General features: G+C 42.2%; 1 protein-coding gene across 7 annotated transcripts in view; it reads right to left on the minus strand.

The window, feature by feature from the left end:
• The window catches only part of NEDD4 (NEDD4 E3 ubiquitin protein ligase), a 133,257-nt gene that overhangs the window by 15,056 nt on the left and 99,505 nt on the right, over nucleotides 1-18,696 (minus strand). For all 7 annotated transcript variants that reach the window (XM_037021024.2, XM_037021022.2, XM_037021023.2 and 4 more), the window contains 9 exons: nucleotides 18,326-18,440; nucleotides 18,067-18,234; nucleotides 6,805-6,870; nucleotides 4,736-4,855; nucleotides 3,244-3,447; nucleotides 2,107-2,187; nucleotides 1,825-1,879; nucleotides 1,671-1,729; nucleotides 548-613 (listed from right to left, as the gene is read on the minus strand). In XM_037021024.2, coding sequence (XP_036876919.1) covers nucleotides 548-613; nucleotides 1,671-1,729; nucleotides 1,825-1,879; nucleotides 2,107-2,187; nucleotides 3,244-3,447; nucleotides 4,736-4,855; nucleotides 6,805-6,870; nucleotides 18,067-18,234; nucleotides 18,326-18,440 — 934 coding nt within the window. The remainder of the gene's footprint in view (nucleotides 1-547; nucleotides 614-1,670; nucleotides 1,730-1,824; nucleotides 1,880-2,106; nucleotides 2,188-3,243; nucleotides 3,448-4,735; nucleotides 4,856-6,804; nucleotides 6,871-18,066; nucleotides 18,235-18,325; nucleotides 18,441-18,696) is intronic.

The following is an 18,696-nucleotide window of genomic DNA, read 5'->3' on the forward strand; positions in this document are numbered from 1 at the left end:
AGTAAATTTGTGGTGATGGAAAAAAGTTGAGTGAACATATCTGATAAGCAGAATGAGACAAGTAACAGGAGCATTCTTCCAATCACCGTGGTATTTTCAAATTAGGCAGACATGAATTTGCAGCTGTAGAGCATGAATTGCCCATCACTGGAAAACAACAGTCACAGCAGAAAAGGCATCCGGAGAGTTCTCCGGTATGATCAAAGACTAGGCCAGGACATAAGCTCCTGAGTTGCTCTTGCTCAGATTCGACAAAGCCCAACCCCCATAAACCCCACCAAGAATCTAGGTTGGAGCTCTTTAAAAGTGAACTTTTAATCTGATTTTTATGTATTACAAGATATCTTGAAAAATGAAGACATAAAATAATTCTAGTCTCTAATGATATATAACAGCTACTCAAAAAAATAAGCATTTTTCCTCAGAAGGAGCTATCCAAAGTTGTTAAAATATAGAATAAATTCTCTATTATTTTTTAAAATGCATTTCCCATACTTTCAGTCTAAATAACAAACACTCCTAAGAGCTCATTATAAGCATCACTAACCTGCTTCTTCAACTTTCTTCGGAAGAACTCATACTTTCTTTTGTAATCCCTGGAGTAGGGCACTGCCTTGAGTTGAAAATTTCAGAAAAATAAAGAAGGTTTAGGTTGTTTTTATTCTGGAACAATTTTAAAAGTTCCCTGCTGGGTATTTTATGAACATAAGTTAAAGGCATTAAAGGCGAGTATTTGGAAAGAAAAGTTAATTTGAAGAAAAATATATATAAAACTTAAAAAATTTTAATTTCTCTATTTAAGATAAAATTGTATTCAATAATTCCTATGGCTGTAATATTCATCATGCAATATTCTTGAAATGCAACATGCCAAAAACAGGAAATTTCTTCCAAGTAGAGAAATATTAGAAATGAAAATTTCCACTTCTGAAGAGACTTTCAAAGTGATTTCTCCATTAAGGAACAATTTGAAAAATGTACTTTTTCCTTGAACTCAGAGGAATTGCCTTTTTTATCCATTATTTTAAAAGACTAAACATGGAAACTAAAGAGCAATCTAAAAGAAGTGATTTTTAATTTTATTTATTTTCATATTTATTTTCATGAATTAGAAAACAAAACCTGCAAAACTAAAAGTGTAAAAAGCAGTTATATAAAAGAGGATAATGATTTCACTATTAACTTGACTCAAGAGTAGTTTAAACATCACACATGGTAATATTTATACTTAAATATGAATGTGTCATATATATAGGCGTTTACAATGATTTCTACCAAAAAGTTCAAGACATGGCCATGGAGTTGATAGGGTGCTGTCTGCTTCCTCACCTGCTACACTCGCGGCTCCTCTCTGGTCTGCTGAGGGTTGCCAACAGGCTCTTGCAGGCAGTGGCAAGCACCAGCCTGAGCACAGGGTCCACCACCTTAACATTCTGACTCACTGATCTCCCAAGGCTATTATTGTGTAGGGGTAAGAATATTGCCTTTATACTCTCTTTTCAAATACTCTTTCCCCCAGGAGACCTACAGTGGGGACTGTGCGGAGAGGTGATAATTGCAAATTTCCTCTCGGTGCCTGTAGAGTTATGCCCTTGACCATTCACCTTTCAAGAGGGAGAGAGAGGTGAGAGCACAATCCCATCAGAGCATACTGATACAAAGAGACTTACTGGTCCAGTTATTGCTACATTCTGCAACCGAGGATCTTCCCATTGTGTTCTTTTTATATCTGGAGACAGAGAGAAAAAAAAGATGTTCTTCATTCGCATGTACAAATTCAGTGTTACAAAAAGTAATGTAATAAAATTATCACATTGCACATACTGTGATTTATGTAGAAGATTCTTCCATCTGTGTGAGTTCTTTCTTCCCACCCTGGCTATAATAAAGAATGTGTTTCAATTATTTTAGGAAAAGGGTTTAAATGTATGGGTAGAAAAATGACATTGGTTATATGGTTAATGTAATTTGCATATTCTATTCTTAGTAGAAGGCATCAACATTTTAGTAATAATATTAATTATAGTGGTTAAAGAACTACTGTATTCCACAATATAAACACTTTGACAGAGCCAGGTTAGACTGGTAACAGTTTTATAAACTTACAGGTAAAGGTCCCAGATCATTGGAAGAATCAAGTGACATCTTTCCTCTCAGATGAGCTGGAATTTTCAGTCTTGGATCTTCCTTTTTTGGTAGAATAAATAAGAAAACAATTCACACATGTAAGTTTTAAAATCATGAAAGTCAATCTATTACTATGTTTTCTAATATTAATTGACAATTCAACTACTCTCTTTAAAAAGTCCACTTTAATTTCATTTGCTTAATCTGTGAAATGATATTTCCTCTGTTAAAAATCTATCATTCCCAGGCTACAAGATTCAGTTCTCAAATCTCAAAGTGGGGTCAGTTTTAATACCTTCACAAAATCATCCAGAATATTTTGCCCCACTCTTTAGGGATTGTGTCACTATACAGCGTCTTCTGTGAATAAAACTAGCAAAAGAGTGGGACATTAAACTGGATGACATGTTATTTCTGAGGCCCTGAACATGCTTTTTGACACCTGTCTGTTAAGGTGTTGATTTATTAATATTGTTAAGAAACAGGGAGTTAAGCTCAAAAAAGATCATTAAATCAGTTCAATTTGTTGAAAAAGAAAACAAAAAAGTCAATGCATTTGGCTTAATTTATCTATTTTTATTATTTTAATATTTTATTAAATAATTTTTAAACTATTTCAGTTTTATCTAGGTATTTTAAATAAATCCAAATCTAGTCATCTGCTGTTGATTTTCAGTAATTTTTCTATTAGTGATGAAATAACTACTAAACAACCATAAGCCTTATCTTAAAATAAAAATACTTATTCTACCTAACCTCATGGGATTTTTGGGGTATTAAATGAAATACAGATTCAAAAGTACCTTGGAAACATAAAGCCTCATATAAAGGTAAAGGATTACCTTTAAGAATTCTTCCTAAGTATTTATGGCTAGTGAGTTAAAAACTGGAAATAGAAAGTAAATGTATTTCCAGGAGACAATCCCCCAAAATATTAAAAATAGACATTAACCTATCTTGAATAGTAACAATACTATTAGAAATTCAACATTATCTTTAAGTGAATACTAGGAAATGTAGGTTACACATTAGGTTCATTTAAAGATTAAGAGAACTATACACAAGAGATTATTATTGTTGTTGTTATAAATGTAAACTGGAGAGTATTGAAGTTACCCAGGTGGTGGTTTTGGTGTTGTGGTCAATAAAGAAAGGCCTCCCATTTGGTGCATGCCGGACCTCCCAGCCCTTAGGAAGGAATCCTTGCTCCACTTCAGATGGCTGGGTCACCTGCTGTGCTGAATCACCTGTGGGGACCTGTGGTTGAGTGCATGAAGAGGAGCTCTGGCTTGGCAGCAACTGTCCAGTCTCCATGGTGGCCTAGCACATTAATTAAACCATGTTGTAATCTTTTATAGAGCACACAAATAGCTGTGGTTAAAAGGTAACCTAACCTGCAAACAGAATACATACTTATAAATAGGCTGAACACTGGAGGCACATTTTTCTAATAAAATGTTCTGTCAAAACTTAATTTTTAAAATAATTCATAATTTCTCAGCTAATTCTTGAGCAGCTGGTTAAAAATCCAAGTCTGATGTGCGTCTGTGTGACTGAGGAAGCTATGTCAGCTGGCCTGTGCCCTGGGTGCCTGGGAAGCCAAGTGTCAACTGGAGGAGGTTGGCTTTGCTCCCTAGAAAGACTTGTAGTGGGGAATACCCCATATGCAGATGGGTTCAAATACCGGGTGAACAAACGGAATGGCAAGTATCTACTAGAAATATCTGTAAGATGTATCTACTAGAAATGGGTAACTGAAATGTAATATATTCATATGATGAAATATTAGGCAGTAGGTAAAAGAAAGATACTATATTTATGTATAAAGGAACATGGATAGGGCCTTAAAATAAAGTTGAGCAAAAAAATATTTAGAATAGTACAATATAACATATTTGCAAAATCTGAAACACACATACATAAATGATATTTTGTGTTATTGACCTATCTGTAAGTATAGGGGTACCCAATAAACTGAAGATGGGAGTTCCCTCTGGAGAGTGGGACCAAGTGCTTGGCTAAAATGAATTTAGTTTTACCATAAGATTTTATTTTTAAAAATAAAATGTCTAGAAACAAGTATGATAATTGGTTAGTGGTGGTAAGTTCTGGGTGTTAAGAAAATGGGTACTTGCTGTATTATTCTCTGTACTTTTCAGTGTTAGAAATGTTCTCAATAAGAGAAATGGTGATAAGATAAAATAAATATTTTCCTAAACACTTACAAAGAAATATTATAAACAGTACCCTCTGTTGCCAAGGACAAGGTATCATTATCACAAATTTCTTTAATAGATACTAATCACAAAGATTATCTTTAAGCAAAATAATTACCTTAACTATTCAAATTAGAAAATTACCCAATGGATGGGATCATTTACTCTGTCCTGTTATTACTACTTGGAGTGGTTTTTTATAATAACAAGAGGTAATTCACATATATTAGAGATCTGTAGGAAATGGTAGACATTTAGCACCAGTGTCAGAAAATAATTAGAAGGTGCTAGAAACATCCAATATATACTATAAAATGATGCAACAGCTTCTATAGGAATACGATGGTTTAAATTATATAACAAAACAAGTTAGTGGGTAGATTGCATGGTACCTGTACAGTGGGCTTTGTCCAAGTAGTAGTTCTGGAATTGTGATCTACGTAATATGATCTACCTCTCTCATCTTGTTTTTCTTCCCAACCTGGTGGTAATCCAGATGAAGTAGGCAAAAGCTAAAGTGAAGAATAACAGGAGAGTTGAATATTAGTAAGAAAGAATACTTTCAAAAGGACCATATCCCTTTTTCATTGCTAGTCTCTTTAAAATGAACGATGTTTTAAATCGTATTTCAAACTGTACAACATAAAGTATACAACATGTCACTTTAAAAAACCCCAACCAATAGAGCAGACAATAATGAGAGTGACACCACCACTAATAAAACATTATGATAATAACAACCACACACTGAACACTTCAACACAGATGACGTCGTTTAACCTCCACACAAACCTTAATGAGACAATTGCTATTATTAGCTCATTTTATTTACAAGGAACTGAAGCACAGAAATTGAAGTAATTCCCTAACACATACGTTGCTAGCATGGAGATGAGATTTGAATCCAGGCAGTGTAACTACCCGTGTGTACCATGTTAAAAGTTATTCTGCCCTCTTTCTTTGAGGACTGGGAGGTGCTGTTTATTATAGTTTAGTATAAATGAATAAAGAGGTCTGGTTTACTTAGAACAGTTCAGGTCTGGCTGTTCTTTTTGTCTTTTGAACCAGACTCGACTCTTCAAGACTTGGCCTTACACACAAAAACTACCACCATTAGTCTGTTCACTTGACACACTGTTCCCTAGATGCAGAGGGGCAGCTGTACGTTGCTGACAGTCATGATGAGCTGTTAGTCTACAAAACAATGGAATTCAAAGTTGCCCAGTTTTACAAATGCACAACTGCTGAGTAGATAAATGAAATGCAGTAGATACATCTACACAATGGGATATCATGAACTACTGAGACAGGCAGTAACAGGGATAAATCTCAAAAACATCATATTAAGTGAAAGAGGCCAGACACATAAGACTACATACTGTATGATTCCACTTATATGCAATTTTCAGAAAAGACAAAACTATAGCAACAGAAAGTAGATGAGTGGTTTCCTGGGGCTGAGAGCCAGTGTTGGGATTGAGGGAATGTTTGGAGTGATGGAAACTTTCTTAAACTTCATTGCAATGATGTTTGTACAACTGGAAAAATTCACTAGAACTCATTAATTTGTATGCTTGCAAATGGGTGGATTGTGTAGTATGTAAATTACCATACCATACATTACGGGGGATTTACATTACACGGAAATGGAATGTGCACAGACCCTGAAGAGGGAGAGAATTAGAATCTGGGAACAGACTGGAAGGGCCCAGATGAGAAGGAAGGCAGCAGTAGGTGTCCGTGGGTGGATTAAGCAGGGGAGGTTGAAGGGGCTGGGAGCCTGGGAGTTTTCATTTGGTTTAGGATACAAGTGGGAGCCCTAGAAGGAAGAGACAAAGTAATGAGAGCTGAGTTAGGAAGAGGATGGAGGCTGGGAGACCAACACGGAGTCAACAGTCCAGGCATGAAGTTGTTAGGGTCTAAGCTCCAGTCAAGGCCAAGATGGGGAATACAACTAGGAAGGAAGCAGAATGCCTCGGCAGACTGGTGGATGTGGGACTGGAGTGGAGAGAGAGACAGAGGCTGACAGACTGCAATGTGGCCACTGAGCCTGCCGGCACAAATGCACACCTCCCAAGTGACCAAAGCCTGAATGACGCTTCATGTGCAGAGCAGAACCCGGTGCTAGATACCCTGGGCTGCGTGCACTGCAGGCAGCTGGGCACCACAATCTAGAATTGTAGGCTGCCTTCAGCAGACCACCTCCAGCCAGCACAGTGCTTCAACTGCAAAGCCTGGGGATCACCCAGTCACCAGTACCCAGAGACATTGCTTTCTTTTTGTGGGAGAGACTGTTCTCCCACCTTTGTCTTGAAGAGTCTACCTGCCCCATTTCCCCTCCCTGGAACCTCATCCCCAGAGCCTAGATTCCGTGCCAAATCAGGTTTCCTGCTAGATAGTTAAAAAGAGTTGCTGGGTTTTATATCCTTATTGACGACTGAGGGAAGACAATAAAACTCACCACAGGAAGTGTAGGCTGTTCCTCAAACGTATAGGCTTGTAAACTGCCTCTTCTGCTGGAATGATTCTTATTAAAAAAAAAAAAAAGGAATGACAGTAACTTTTGGTCTTAGAATGGTAGGTAAGGTAGTGGAGGCGGGTATGATGGGGCCGAAGAAGGGATGCCATCTAGGAAGTGACCATGGGGACTACATGCAAGTAGCCAGCTGACCTCAATACCACCCTGTGCAGATACCTTCCACCTCCCCGCTCCACTTCCCCAAACTGTTTCTTTAAATCACTGTGCCCCAAACTGGATTTGATTTAGCCCTGTCCACACCTGCTCAGACCTGTCCCTTCTCAGGCATTCCTTGTTTCAGTGGGTACCGCTTGAGTCCAGCCCAAGTCAGATATCAGTCAGTCACCAACTTCCCCATCCTGCCCCTTACCAGGTCAGTCACCAGATCCTATTCATTCTGTTTCTTTACTAGCTTTCAATTATATTACCCTTTAGTTCAAGATTTTTTTTTTTAATTTCAAGTTTTCATCACTCATCACCTTGATTATTACTGCAGCAAAATCCTAAAAGATTTCCCTGCTTCAAGTCTTGTTTCCTTAAATCTACTCTCTGTACCTCACTCTGCAGGGCAAGAGTGCCCTACAGTGTGAATCTAATCATGGCATTCCTGACCTAGCTCAGAGACCAACAGTGACGGTGACCCCACAGTCCTCGGGGTAAAATAAAATCTGTAGCACACAGCACAGTGTTAGTGAGCTTCCTGACCTGGCTTTTCCTGATGGCTCCAGACTTGACACCTCACAACCTACCCTCTGGATATTTCAGATAATTTGTTTCCTGGAAATCCATATCCTTCTTTCCTTGTGTTTTTATACGCATGCTGTTGTCACTATCTGAAATACTTCAGTTCTGTTATTTAACAGCATCAAAATCTATACTAGACATATAAATTAAGTCAGAATACCCACTGCAATATTGTTTACAGTAGCAAAAAAACTGTAAACAACCTAAAATCCAGCAATAGGATCTAGTTAAATATCTTAACAGTTACTTGCAAAAAGGAATGATTTTTGACGACTTTTTTTATTGAGTGCTGCCATATTTACTGAAATGGTCCAATGTGCATGGTACAGCAAGTTAAAAAAGTGTGTATAAGCTGATTTCAGGATAAAAAATCATATACAAACATAGGGGTGTGCATGCATGTTCATGAACATATTAGAAAATGCTTGGCAGTATATGCCAAACCATTAATAGCAACTGAGGGAGCATCTGTTAGAAGTTAAACAGAAGAATTTTTATTGTGTACATCTCAATACTGTTTCTATTTTTTGTTGGCAGCCGCGCTCAGAAAATAGCGCCCCATGCAGGGCAGCCGGAAGGCCCCGAACTTCCTAATGACAAATCATCCCACACCACTAAACTACATGCTAATTGCGCCTTGGCATAAGGACCAATGAGACCCACCAAATGGTTATGCTAATAAGGCATATGGAGCCGCACCAACCAGGTCAGAGCATGAGAACTATATAAGCAAGCCTCTCCTTCCCCTCTGGGTCCTGCCCAACTCATTTGTTTCACAAAGAGCTGAAGAATAAAGCTTTCTGCAGAAGAATCCTGCTGTTGTTGCATGCTGTTCTTGCCGGCGAGGACAGGGCACGCGACAAGTGGTGCCGAATCCCGGGAACCAGAACATCACCGGCACAGGGAGGACCCTTCAGACATCTGGAGAGGATTCAGAACTGCAGGTCAGAAGAAAGCCCGGAGGGGTAAGTTCCGAGAGGCCCCTGCTTTTTAGGATGATGGTTGATGGTTCTCTGTAAATAAGGAGGCACCATGGGGAATGCACCGTCATTAGTCACGGCGCTGCAGACAGCTCTCAAAGAGCGAAACTTGAAGGTCTCCAGCAAAGTCTTAGGATCTTTTGTGAAGGAGATAGACCGTGTGGCCCCCTGGTTCATTTGTTCAGGGTCCCTCTCAATCCCGAGCTGGGACAAACTGGGGAAAGATCTTGATAGAGAGGAGGAGGAGGGTAGCCTGAGGGGAGGCACCAGGCCCCTCTGGAAACTGATTAGAGCTTGTCTGCAAGATGAGAGATGTGAAAAGGTAATAAAAGAAGGTCAGAGAGCATTGACAGATATCCAAGAGAGCATGTCAGAAACGGAACGGGAAACAGAGAGCGCGCGCGGCCGAAAAAAGGCCACAAAAACGAAGGTAAAGAAACCTCAGAGTGAGGGAGAAAGCCCGCCTAGGGCAAAAGCGAAAGAGCCCCGAGAAGCGAGTGACAATCGCCTCGGAGAAAATAGTAAATACCCCTGGAAAGAGTTGAGGGACCTCCAACTCTCCAATAGGGAATCTGAGGAGGAATTAACGTCCGCAGAGGAAGGGGAAGAAAATAAAACCGCAGAGTGTAGAAGTAAGGGAACCAGCAAAGTTGAAAAGCGGACCAAGGAAAAAATGAAAGCAGGGTGTCCCCCGACGCCCTTTGCCCCGCCACCTTACGTGAGTGGCGCACTCTCCTTTTGCCACCCAGATACTCTTCAGGCAATTAGACAAATGTTTCCTGTATTTGAGGATAACGGTGTACGCTCTCACCAGCCCCTGAGCCATAAACAAGTTAAGGAGTTAGCAGAATCCGTTCGGGCTTATGGAGTCAGTGCTAACTATACCATAGCACAAGTTGAGAGATTAACAGAGACAGCCATGACACCCGCAGACTGGCAATATGTAACTAAGGCATGCCTTTCTAGTATGGGGCAATACATAGAATGGAAGGCATTGTGGCATGATATCAGCATGACCCAGGCACGCGCAAACGCGGCCGAAGGACAGCCTGCATGGTCATATGATATGCTGACGGGCCAAGGACAGTGGGTAGCCGACCAGACCGCCTTCCCCTTACAGGTATATGCACAAATAAACACGTGCGCCGCCAAGGCATGGAAAGCCCTCACCAACAAAGGAGAAGTATCAGGCAATTTGACAAAAATTATTCAGGGGCTGAGCGAGCCATTTTCTGACTTTGTCGCTCGTATGATAGAGGCCGCAGGCAGAATATTTGGAGATCAGGAACAAGCAATGCCCCTAGTGGAGCAATTAGTGTTTGAACAATGTACCAAGGAATGCAGACAGGCGATAACACCCTGGAAACAAAAAGGGATACATGCCTGGTTGAAAGCCTGTAGAGAAATAGGAGGGCCACTCACCAATGCGGGCCTAGCCGCGGCCATATTACAGAGCCACAAACAAGCCAGGATCACTAACAGAAGTATCAAATGCTTTCAATGCGGGAAATTAGGACATATAAAGAGAGAGTGTAGGAGCCCAGCTTCAGAACAAACAACCCAAAAGACCCCTGAGTTGTGCCCTAAGTGTAAGAAAGGCAGGCATTGGGCTAATGAGTGCCGGTCTATTAAAGATATAGAAGGGAAACCCTTAGAGTTGCCAAAAAACGCCCAGAGGGGCCCCCGTCACCAGGGCCCGCAAATATATGGGGCAACCAGCACGCAAGTGTCATTCGGGAACAACCAGGCCCCCCAAGGAGAGCCACTTCAGGTTCCGCGGGATTGGACATCCGTGCCACCACCAGAATAGTGTTGACTCCACAGATGGGAGTTCAGCCTATCCCTTCAGACTTTAAAGGCCCCCTACCACCAAATACCATTGGGTTACTCCTAGGGCGCTCTTCTGCTGCATTGAAAGGCCTGGTAGTTCATCCCGGAGTCATAGATCAAGATTATGAAGGACAGGTAAAAATCATGTGTTCGGCTCCCAGAGGAATCTATCCTATATCCCCGGGAGACCGCATAGCCCAGCTCTTAGTTTTACCTAGTCTCCACGCCAATTATCCTGCTACCAACACGGAGAGGGGAGAAAGGGGCTTCGGCTCCTCTGACTGGGATTCAGCCTTCATAGTATTAGATTTAGCAGACAGACCAAAATTAACTCTTCAAATAGAGGGAAAGAGCTTTGAGGGAATCCTAGACACTGGAGCAGATAAAAGTATTATCTCTGCAACCTGGTGGCCCTCCAAGTGGCCTGTGACCCAATCCTCACATTCATTACAAGGTTTAGGATATGAGTCAAGCCCTTCAATTAGTGCCAAACCATTGAAATGGCGAGCCCCTGAAGGACAAGAGGGTACAGTCACCCCTTATGTACTCCCTCTACCGGTCAATTTATGGGGGAGGGATGTCATGAGAGACTTAGGCCTCAAACTCATTAATGAATACTCCACTCCCGCCCAAGGCATGATGATGGACATGGGATACATCCCTGGCAAGGGGCTGGGGAAACACCAACAGGGACACATAGAGCCCATCCTGCCCAAAGTAAAGAATGACCGTCACGGCCTGGGTTTTTCATAGGGGCCATTGAAGATGCCATGCCCATACCTTGGCTCACAGAGGAGGCCGTATGGGTTCCTCAGTGGCCCCTATCCTCTGAAAAATTAGAAGCAGCTCATTGCTTAGTGCAAGAGCAGCTCCAAGTGGGACACCTAGAACCCTCTGTGTCCCCATGGAACACACCCATATTTGTAATCAGGAAAAAGTCAGGATCATGGAGGTTGCTTCATGATCTGAGAGCAGTAAATGCTCAAATGAGAATGCTTGGACCCATACAACGGGGACTGCCACTCCTCTCTGCCTTACCCAAAGAATGGAAAGTGCTCATAATAGATATTAAAGATTGTTTCTTTTCTATACCTCTAAGCTCCAAGGACAGGGAAAGATTTGCTTTTACTTTGCCAGCTATTAACCATGAACAACCTGATGCCAGATTTCAGTGGAAGGTCCTCCCTCAAGGAATGGCAAATAGCCCCACCATATGTCAACTGTACGTTCAGCGAGCGCTAGACCCAATTCGTAAGACCTATCCCACGCTAAAGATCATCCATTACATGGATGACATCCTTCTTTGCTCCCCACAACCAGCGGAAATAGAAGAAGCATATATAGATCTCACTAGATCCCTAGAAAATTGGAGACTGAATATAGCAAGCGAGAAGGTCCAAAAATCTAGTGTTAGCAAATTCCTAGGAGCAACCATTTACACAGATGTAATTTGCCCCCAAAAGCTTGAGATAGACATAATCAATTGCGAAATTTGAATGACTTCCAAAAACTCCTAGGGGATATTAATTGGTTGCGCCCATACTTAAAGATACCCACCACTGAATTGACTCCACTATTTAAAACCCTAGAAGGAGACCCACAACTAACGTCACCGCGCTCCCTCACACCTGAGGCATTACAAGCCATTCGCAAAGTAGAACAGGCTTTGATGACAGCACAATTAAATAGAGTGCAATCGAATGAACCCTTTGAGTTGTGTGTGCTTCCCACCCCGGAGCTGCCAACAGCAGTCTTATGGCAGCACGGCCCACTGATCTGGATTCATCCCCAAGCCTCTCAGGCTAGGACAATAGAGTACTATCCAGCAGCCGTGGCCAAACTTGCTTTGAGAGGAGTAAAAACCTCCATGACACATTTCGGAGAGGCTCCAGCTAAAATTATAACCCCTTACAGCGTAGAACAGATACAAGTATTATGTGCTATGAACGATGATTGGGCCATACTTGCTTACAGTTTCTCAGGAACCTTTGATAATCATTTCCCTAAACATCCCCTCATCAACTTCGCCAAAAATCATCTCCTAGTATTTCCTCGGGTCACTAGCCTAACCCCGCTGCCTCATGGAAAAACAGTTTACACGGACGGGTCTAAGACAGGCACAGGTGCCTATGTCCATGATGGCAAAGTTGTGACAAAAGGCTACACGCCTGACACTCCACAAATAGTGGAATGTCGCATAGTCTTAGAGGTCCTACAAATCTTTCCTGAACCTTTAAATATTGTGTCTGACTCCTGTTATGTAGTTAATGCAGTCAAATCTCTAGAAGTGGCCGGGCTAATCAAAGCGTCCAGCCCAGTAGCCACTTTGTTCAAACAGATACAATCAGCACTACTTCATAGGCAATCTCCTTTGTATATAACTCATATCAGAGCACATTCAGGCCTTCCCGGGCCTATGACCCAAGGCAACCACCTGGCAGACCTCGCAACCAGAAATATAGCTTTTCCCCTGCTAGACCCTATCACCACAGCTTCAAAATTCCACACACAATTTCATGTCACTGCCGAAACACTGCACAAGCGGTTTAGCATAACCAGGGCCGAAGCTAGGAACATTGTCCTTAGCTGCCAACATTGCTGCAGCTTCCTTCCCACACCTCATGTTGGGATCAACCCCAGAGGTATTAGGCCTTTACAAGTTTGGCAAATGGATGTGACGCATATTTCGTCTTTTGGGAAACTGAAATATGTACATGTATCCGTGGATACTTGTTCAGGAGTCATCTTTGCCTCCCCATTGTCAGGAGAGAAAGCTTCCCATGTCATCCAGCACTGCCTTGAAGCTTGGAGCGCATGGGGGTTACCACAGATTCTGAAAACAGACAATGGCCCAGCCTATACCTCTACAAAATTTGCTCAATTTTGTCATCACATGGGGATAAAACATATCACTGGCCTTCCCTACAACCCACAGGGTCAAGGGATTGTGGAACGCGCGAACCGCACGCTCAAATCCTATTTACTTAAACAAAAAGGGGGAATTGAAGATATACCCCCCACACCAAAAACTGCCATAGCCCTAGCACTTTTCACTATAAATTTTTTGAATCTGGATGCTCAAAGCCATACAGCAGCGGATCGCCATAATCAGTGGCCAAAAGACCCACAAGAACTAGTAAAATGGAAGGACGTGTTATCTAACCAATGGAAGGGCCCGGATCCAATCATAATCAGATCCAGGGGAGCTGTGTGTGTTTTCCCCCAGGGTGAAGAAAATCCCTTCTGGATCCCGGAGCGCCTAACGAGGAAAGTCCTAAACAAAGGAGATGACTTCGCTGTACCTCCTGACCCTGCTCCTGACACTGGAGACCCCGACTCAGGGAGTATTGAGATGGGGAATCCTGTCTGCCTTTCCTAAGCCTATGCCTGTCCGTTTCAATGCAGCCGTTTTTCCGCGCTTTTTCACTACCAATACTAGTATGAACTTGCCCTACTTAGTTAAAGACACCCTAGTAGCTCCCCTGGGAGAAAACCGATCCTTCGTAACTAATGGGTCATTATGCTTCACCACTCAGAATCTAGCTGGCTGTATCTCCCTGAAACGGAGGAAATACGGATGGTTCAGTGACATAATTCTAGAGGCCAGTAGCCTCCCCGTTATGTCAGCTAAATTTGAAGGGCCTAATAAGGAAGGGAGCCCGTCCTATAAGAACATGACTATCCACCAGATGGTTCTCTGGATCAATGGCACATTTGTACACTCTCCCAGGAACAATTCCACCGACAGGCCTCGTCAACCCAAATATGCCTCCCATTGTGTGGGCGACTATGAGGGAGAGCTGTGGCCCTGGACTGACTGTCAGTCAACTGTAGTAACGTGGGCAACTGAGAGGCAGGAGTTTACCATCTCCCCAGATATGGAGGGACGGCCAGCCAATGAGGCTTGGTGGCCAGTAAAGGTGCTCAAAGGCGAGTTTCGTCAGCAGCTGAGCATGAACCCCTTCCATAAATGGATGCTGTGTGGAGTCAATGGCTCGTGTACCGACCTCTCCCCCTTTTCCGCCCTCCAGGGTGGGGGAATCGGTGTAAAAAATATCACCTTTTGGTGCGAGAATAACCACATGCGCGCACACTGGAACATGATCATGACCCATAACAACGAGAACTACACGTGTTCAGCAAAATCAGGTCCAGAGTCACCTAATTCCCTTTTTCCACCTTCTCCAGTATGCGTATACCCCCCATTTCTGTTTATCTTATCCAATAGTAGCTTTGACTCCTGCTCCAATGAAACCTGCTTTCTGTCTCAGTGTTGGGATGCGCGTAACTTTACCAATGCTTTGGTAGTCCGCATCCCCCGTTGGGTCCCTGTTCCCGTAGACGCCCCTAACACCATGACTCTGTTTCGAGAAAGGCGCGATTTCGGTGTTACAGCCGCCATAGTGCTCCTGATCTCCGCAACCGCGGTCGCAGCCACCGCCGCTGGTATAGCTTTAGACACCTCCATCAAATCGGCTACAGAGCTCAATAACCTTGCAGCCTCAGTAGCTTCTGCCCTGGACCAACAGTCCACACTTGATGGCAAACTGAAAGGAGGAATAATGATCCTCAATCAACGCATAGATCTCGTGGAGGAACAAATGGAGGTGCTCTGGCAAATGGCCCAATTGGGATGTGAGCGGAAATATCGTGCCCTCTGCATCACTAGCATTCAATATAAAAATTTTACACGGGCAGCTAATCTGTCACGAGACCTGTCCCAGTATCTTTCAGGAAACTGGTCCCAAGACTTCGATGGGACACTAGAAGAGCTGCGGCGAGAAATTATCCACATCAACTCCACCCGTCTAGATATCTCCGTAGCGGAAGGACTCTCTTCCTGGTTCCTCAGAGCTCTCTCCCACGTCAAGGAGTGGGCGGGCATGGCTGGGATGGGCGTGTTCCTGCTTGGAGGTCTCATGCTCTTACTCTGGTTGTTATGCAGACTCCGCAACCAACATAAGCAGGACAAGGTGATCCTTGCTCAAGCCCTAATGGCGATAGACATTGGCGCCTCTCCCCAAGTGTGGCTCAATATGCTTAAGAAGGAAGCTCGGCTTTAGCTTGAGGTAGCTCTTGCACCCTGAGCCCATGTGGCACTGCACCAGGCCCGAGTACCTCAATGCTTAATCACAGCTTTCTTTAAGAAGCTCATGGTGCAAGAGGGTTGAGAAAAAGGGTCCAAACCCTTTGTACCAAGCGGTCCCAACGCCAGCCAGAGGATGCGAGGCAAAGCACTGCAAGAGGTCTTGGACCCCTCTGAGAGGCATGCCTGACTGCATAGGGGTAGATGCCCAGAACCCCTCTCCAAAAAGGGGGCATCAGGAAGTATGATGGAGGTCAGGCCTCTGTCTCCGCCTCTGCTGGCAAGTTCCGCCTTGAGCTTCTGTTAGACAAAAAAGGGGGAGATGTTGGCAGCCGCGCTCAGAAAATAGCGCCCCATGCAGGGCAGCCGGAAGGCCCCGAACTTCCTAATGACAAATCATCCCACACCACTAAACTACATGCTAATTGCGCCTTGGCATAAGGACCAATGAGACCCACCAAATGGTTATGCTAATAAGGCATATGGAGCCGCACCAACCAGGTCAGAGCATGAGAACTATATAAGCAAGCCTCTCCTTCCCCTCTGGGTCCTGCCCAACTCATTTGTTTCACAAAGAGCTGAAGAATAAAGCTTTCTGCAGAAGAATCCTGCTGTTGTTGCATGCTGTTCTTGCCGGCGAGGACAGGGCACGCGACAATTTTTAACCATAACTATGCAATACTTCAAGAATAACATTTTTGAATAAGCAAATGGATTGAATTTCAAAAGGTACAAAAGATGTATATCCTGCTCACCCTGTTCCTCTCTTCAGAGCCAAGTAATGTCACCAGTTTACTGTTTAATCATTAAGACCTAAGATCCACATATTTATTCTCTGCCATTTAAATAATTTACATAAATAGTAGCATATTAAACACACTGTTCTATACCTGACTGTTTTACACTGACCAATATCTCTTAAGGATTGTTCCATGTAACATATACATTCAAAACTAGTTCATTCTTTTCACTGGCTGCCTAGTATTTCATTGTATGGATGCGATGTATTACTTTCATAATTAAAGAAAAAAAAAACAGGAGGAAAGGGAATAGGATCTTATGTGACTTATCACCAGCAAATCAACATAGCTTATCTTTAAGTCGTTGATGACTTCTCCCACTCTCTTGACCAAAAAAAAAAAAAAATGAAACAAATGGAAGACAGAATAAACAAGTGGAAGAAAGGAAGGAAAGGGAGCAGACAGGCAGACCTGCTGTTGGACATTCACATAAATATTTATATAAAACTGTTTACACTGAAGATTGTTGAGAAAGGTGTTAGAACAGAAGTCAGCAAAATTTTCTGTTAAGGTCCAGACAGTAAATATTTTTTGTGGGCTGTACAGTTTCTATGATCAAACTACTCAACTCCATCTATGCAGAGTGAAAAGGTGTCATAGGCAGTATTTAAATGGGTGCGGCTTGTGTTCCAACAATTCTTTAATCAGTACCTAATGCCTTGGATATAGTCAGCCCTCAAGAAACATTTACTAACTGAATGAAAAGCAGGGGAACACCAACTGGAAATGCCATAGCATCCTCAGAGAATAATCTTTGTCTTCCACTGAAAGATCTCCCTCAAGGATACAAATTAGAGAGCTGGCCACAAAGATCCCATTATGGCAGCACGTTTTACAGCAGTTGCTAGAGCGATAAGATAGGTTAAACTCCCTATTTTGTCAAAGTACATCAGCTCTTATTTACATGTGTGTTTGTGATAGGAGGAGAAAAGCGGCCCCTGACATGCAGGATCTGGTCTGATCAAGACAAAATTAAGACCACTTGACAATCTAACAGACAAATGCCTGAACACAGACAAAACATGAAAACTATCCAAGCCACAAAATACCAAGTATCTTCCTATCCTGGCAAATGTGACTGCTGCTTTTTCACTAATTATAGCTTTAGCCTCACCACAGATAAGATTTGGGACTCCCCAGTCACAGAATTACCTGTTTCCTGACAGTATCCAGTACAGAGCAAAGCCCTGCTTCCTTAAACCCTCCTCAAGACCACCTGACATGAACCCAAATCTTTTTCATCTTTTCTAACATACTCTTAACTGAGACATTTAGGGTGTGTATTCTTCTTGCTCAAATGAGTAATAAACCCAACTTGTTCAATTACGAGTATGTTCCTGGCAGTCTCTGGCTGGAGGGCCTTGATTTATAAAATGGACATTCAGACTCCAATAACCATTTGGATTATCCATGACTGCGTTTGGGGGATATTTGAAAAAATGACCATGCTGTAAAGTCCTAAAGTCCCTAACACATTATTACATGACACTTCAGAGAAAATTTTTCTCATCACAAGAAAAAAATTTTTTTAACTATGTGAAGTGATGAATGTTAACTAAAGTTACTATGGTAATAATTCTGCAATATATACTTATATCAAACAATTATATTGTACACCTTAAACTACTACAATGTTGTATGTCAGTTGTATCTCAATAAAACTGGGGAGAAAAAGACAAAACTTTAAGTAAAAGTTAGATACTGAATGGAATAATATATATAATATAAAATCCTGAAGCTACAACAAAATCTAAGAGCATCTTACTGAGCTGGATACTGGCTGGCTGGTGGCTGGATTTCCACAAATAGTGAGTCTGGCATTCAATTCTTCTGCAAGATGAGCCTGAACATCCGAATTATTTGATGGTGGGGGTGATGGGAAAGCCTGATTGCTATACATGGTGGCTTCATCTTCTCTTATAATTTCCCAGTTCTAAAATGAACAGAATAAGATTAAGCCACACAAACCTTAATCTATTGCTATAACATGTATCTATCAACAAGAACAAGAAGATTATTTCTACCTCAGAAGACTCTCGATTGTCAATACTTTCTGTTTCCTCAGATATCTGCCGCCTGGTGGTAAATGCACGTGCTTGCAGTTGGATGTTACCATTCTCAGCTTCTGTTAGGTTGTCTCTGTATTAGAAATATAAAAAGCATCATCACCCAGGTCTAAAGAGAGTTAAATGATAGTTAAAGATTCTGGGATCATTTTTTTTTAACTACTGGAGACCAGAATTTATTGTTTCTGGCCAAAGAGTATTCCACCAGGCATAGATCAAGTAGTGGGCACATTGGTATCTTCAGAGTACCCTACAGAGTTAAAATTTTTGTGAAAATGCGCAGCATGTCTGACTTTGATATTTTAGTTCATTACTATGCCTAGGATAAT

Source organism: Manis javanica, chromosome 8 (assembly GCF_040802235.1).
Source record: "Manis javanica isolate MJ-LG chromosome 8, MJ_LKY, whole genome shotgun sequence".
NCBI classification, from domain to species: Eukaryota; Metazoa; Chordata; class Mammalia; order Pholidota; family Manidae; genus Manis; species Manis javanica.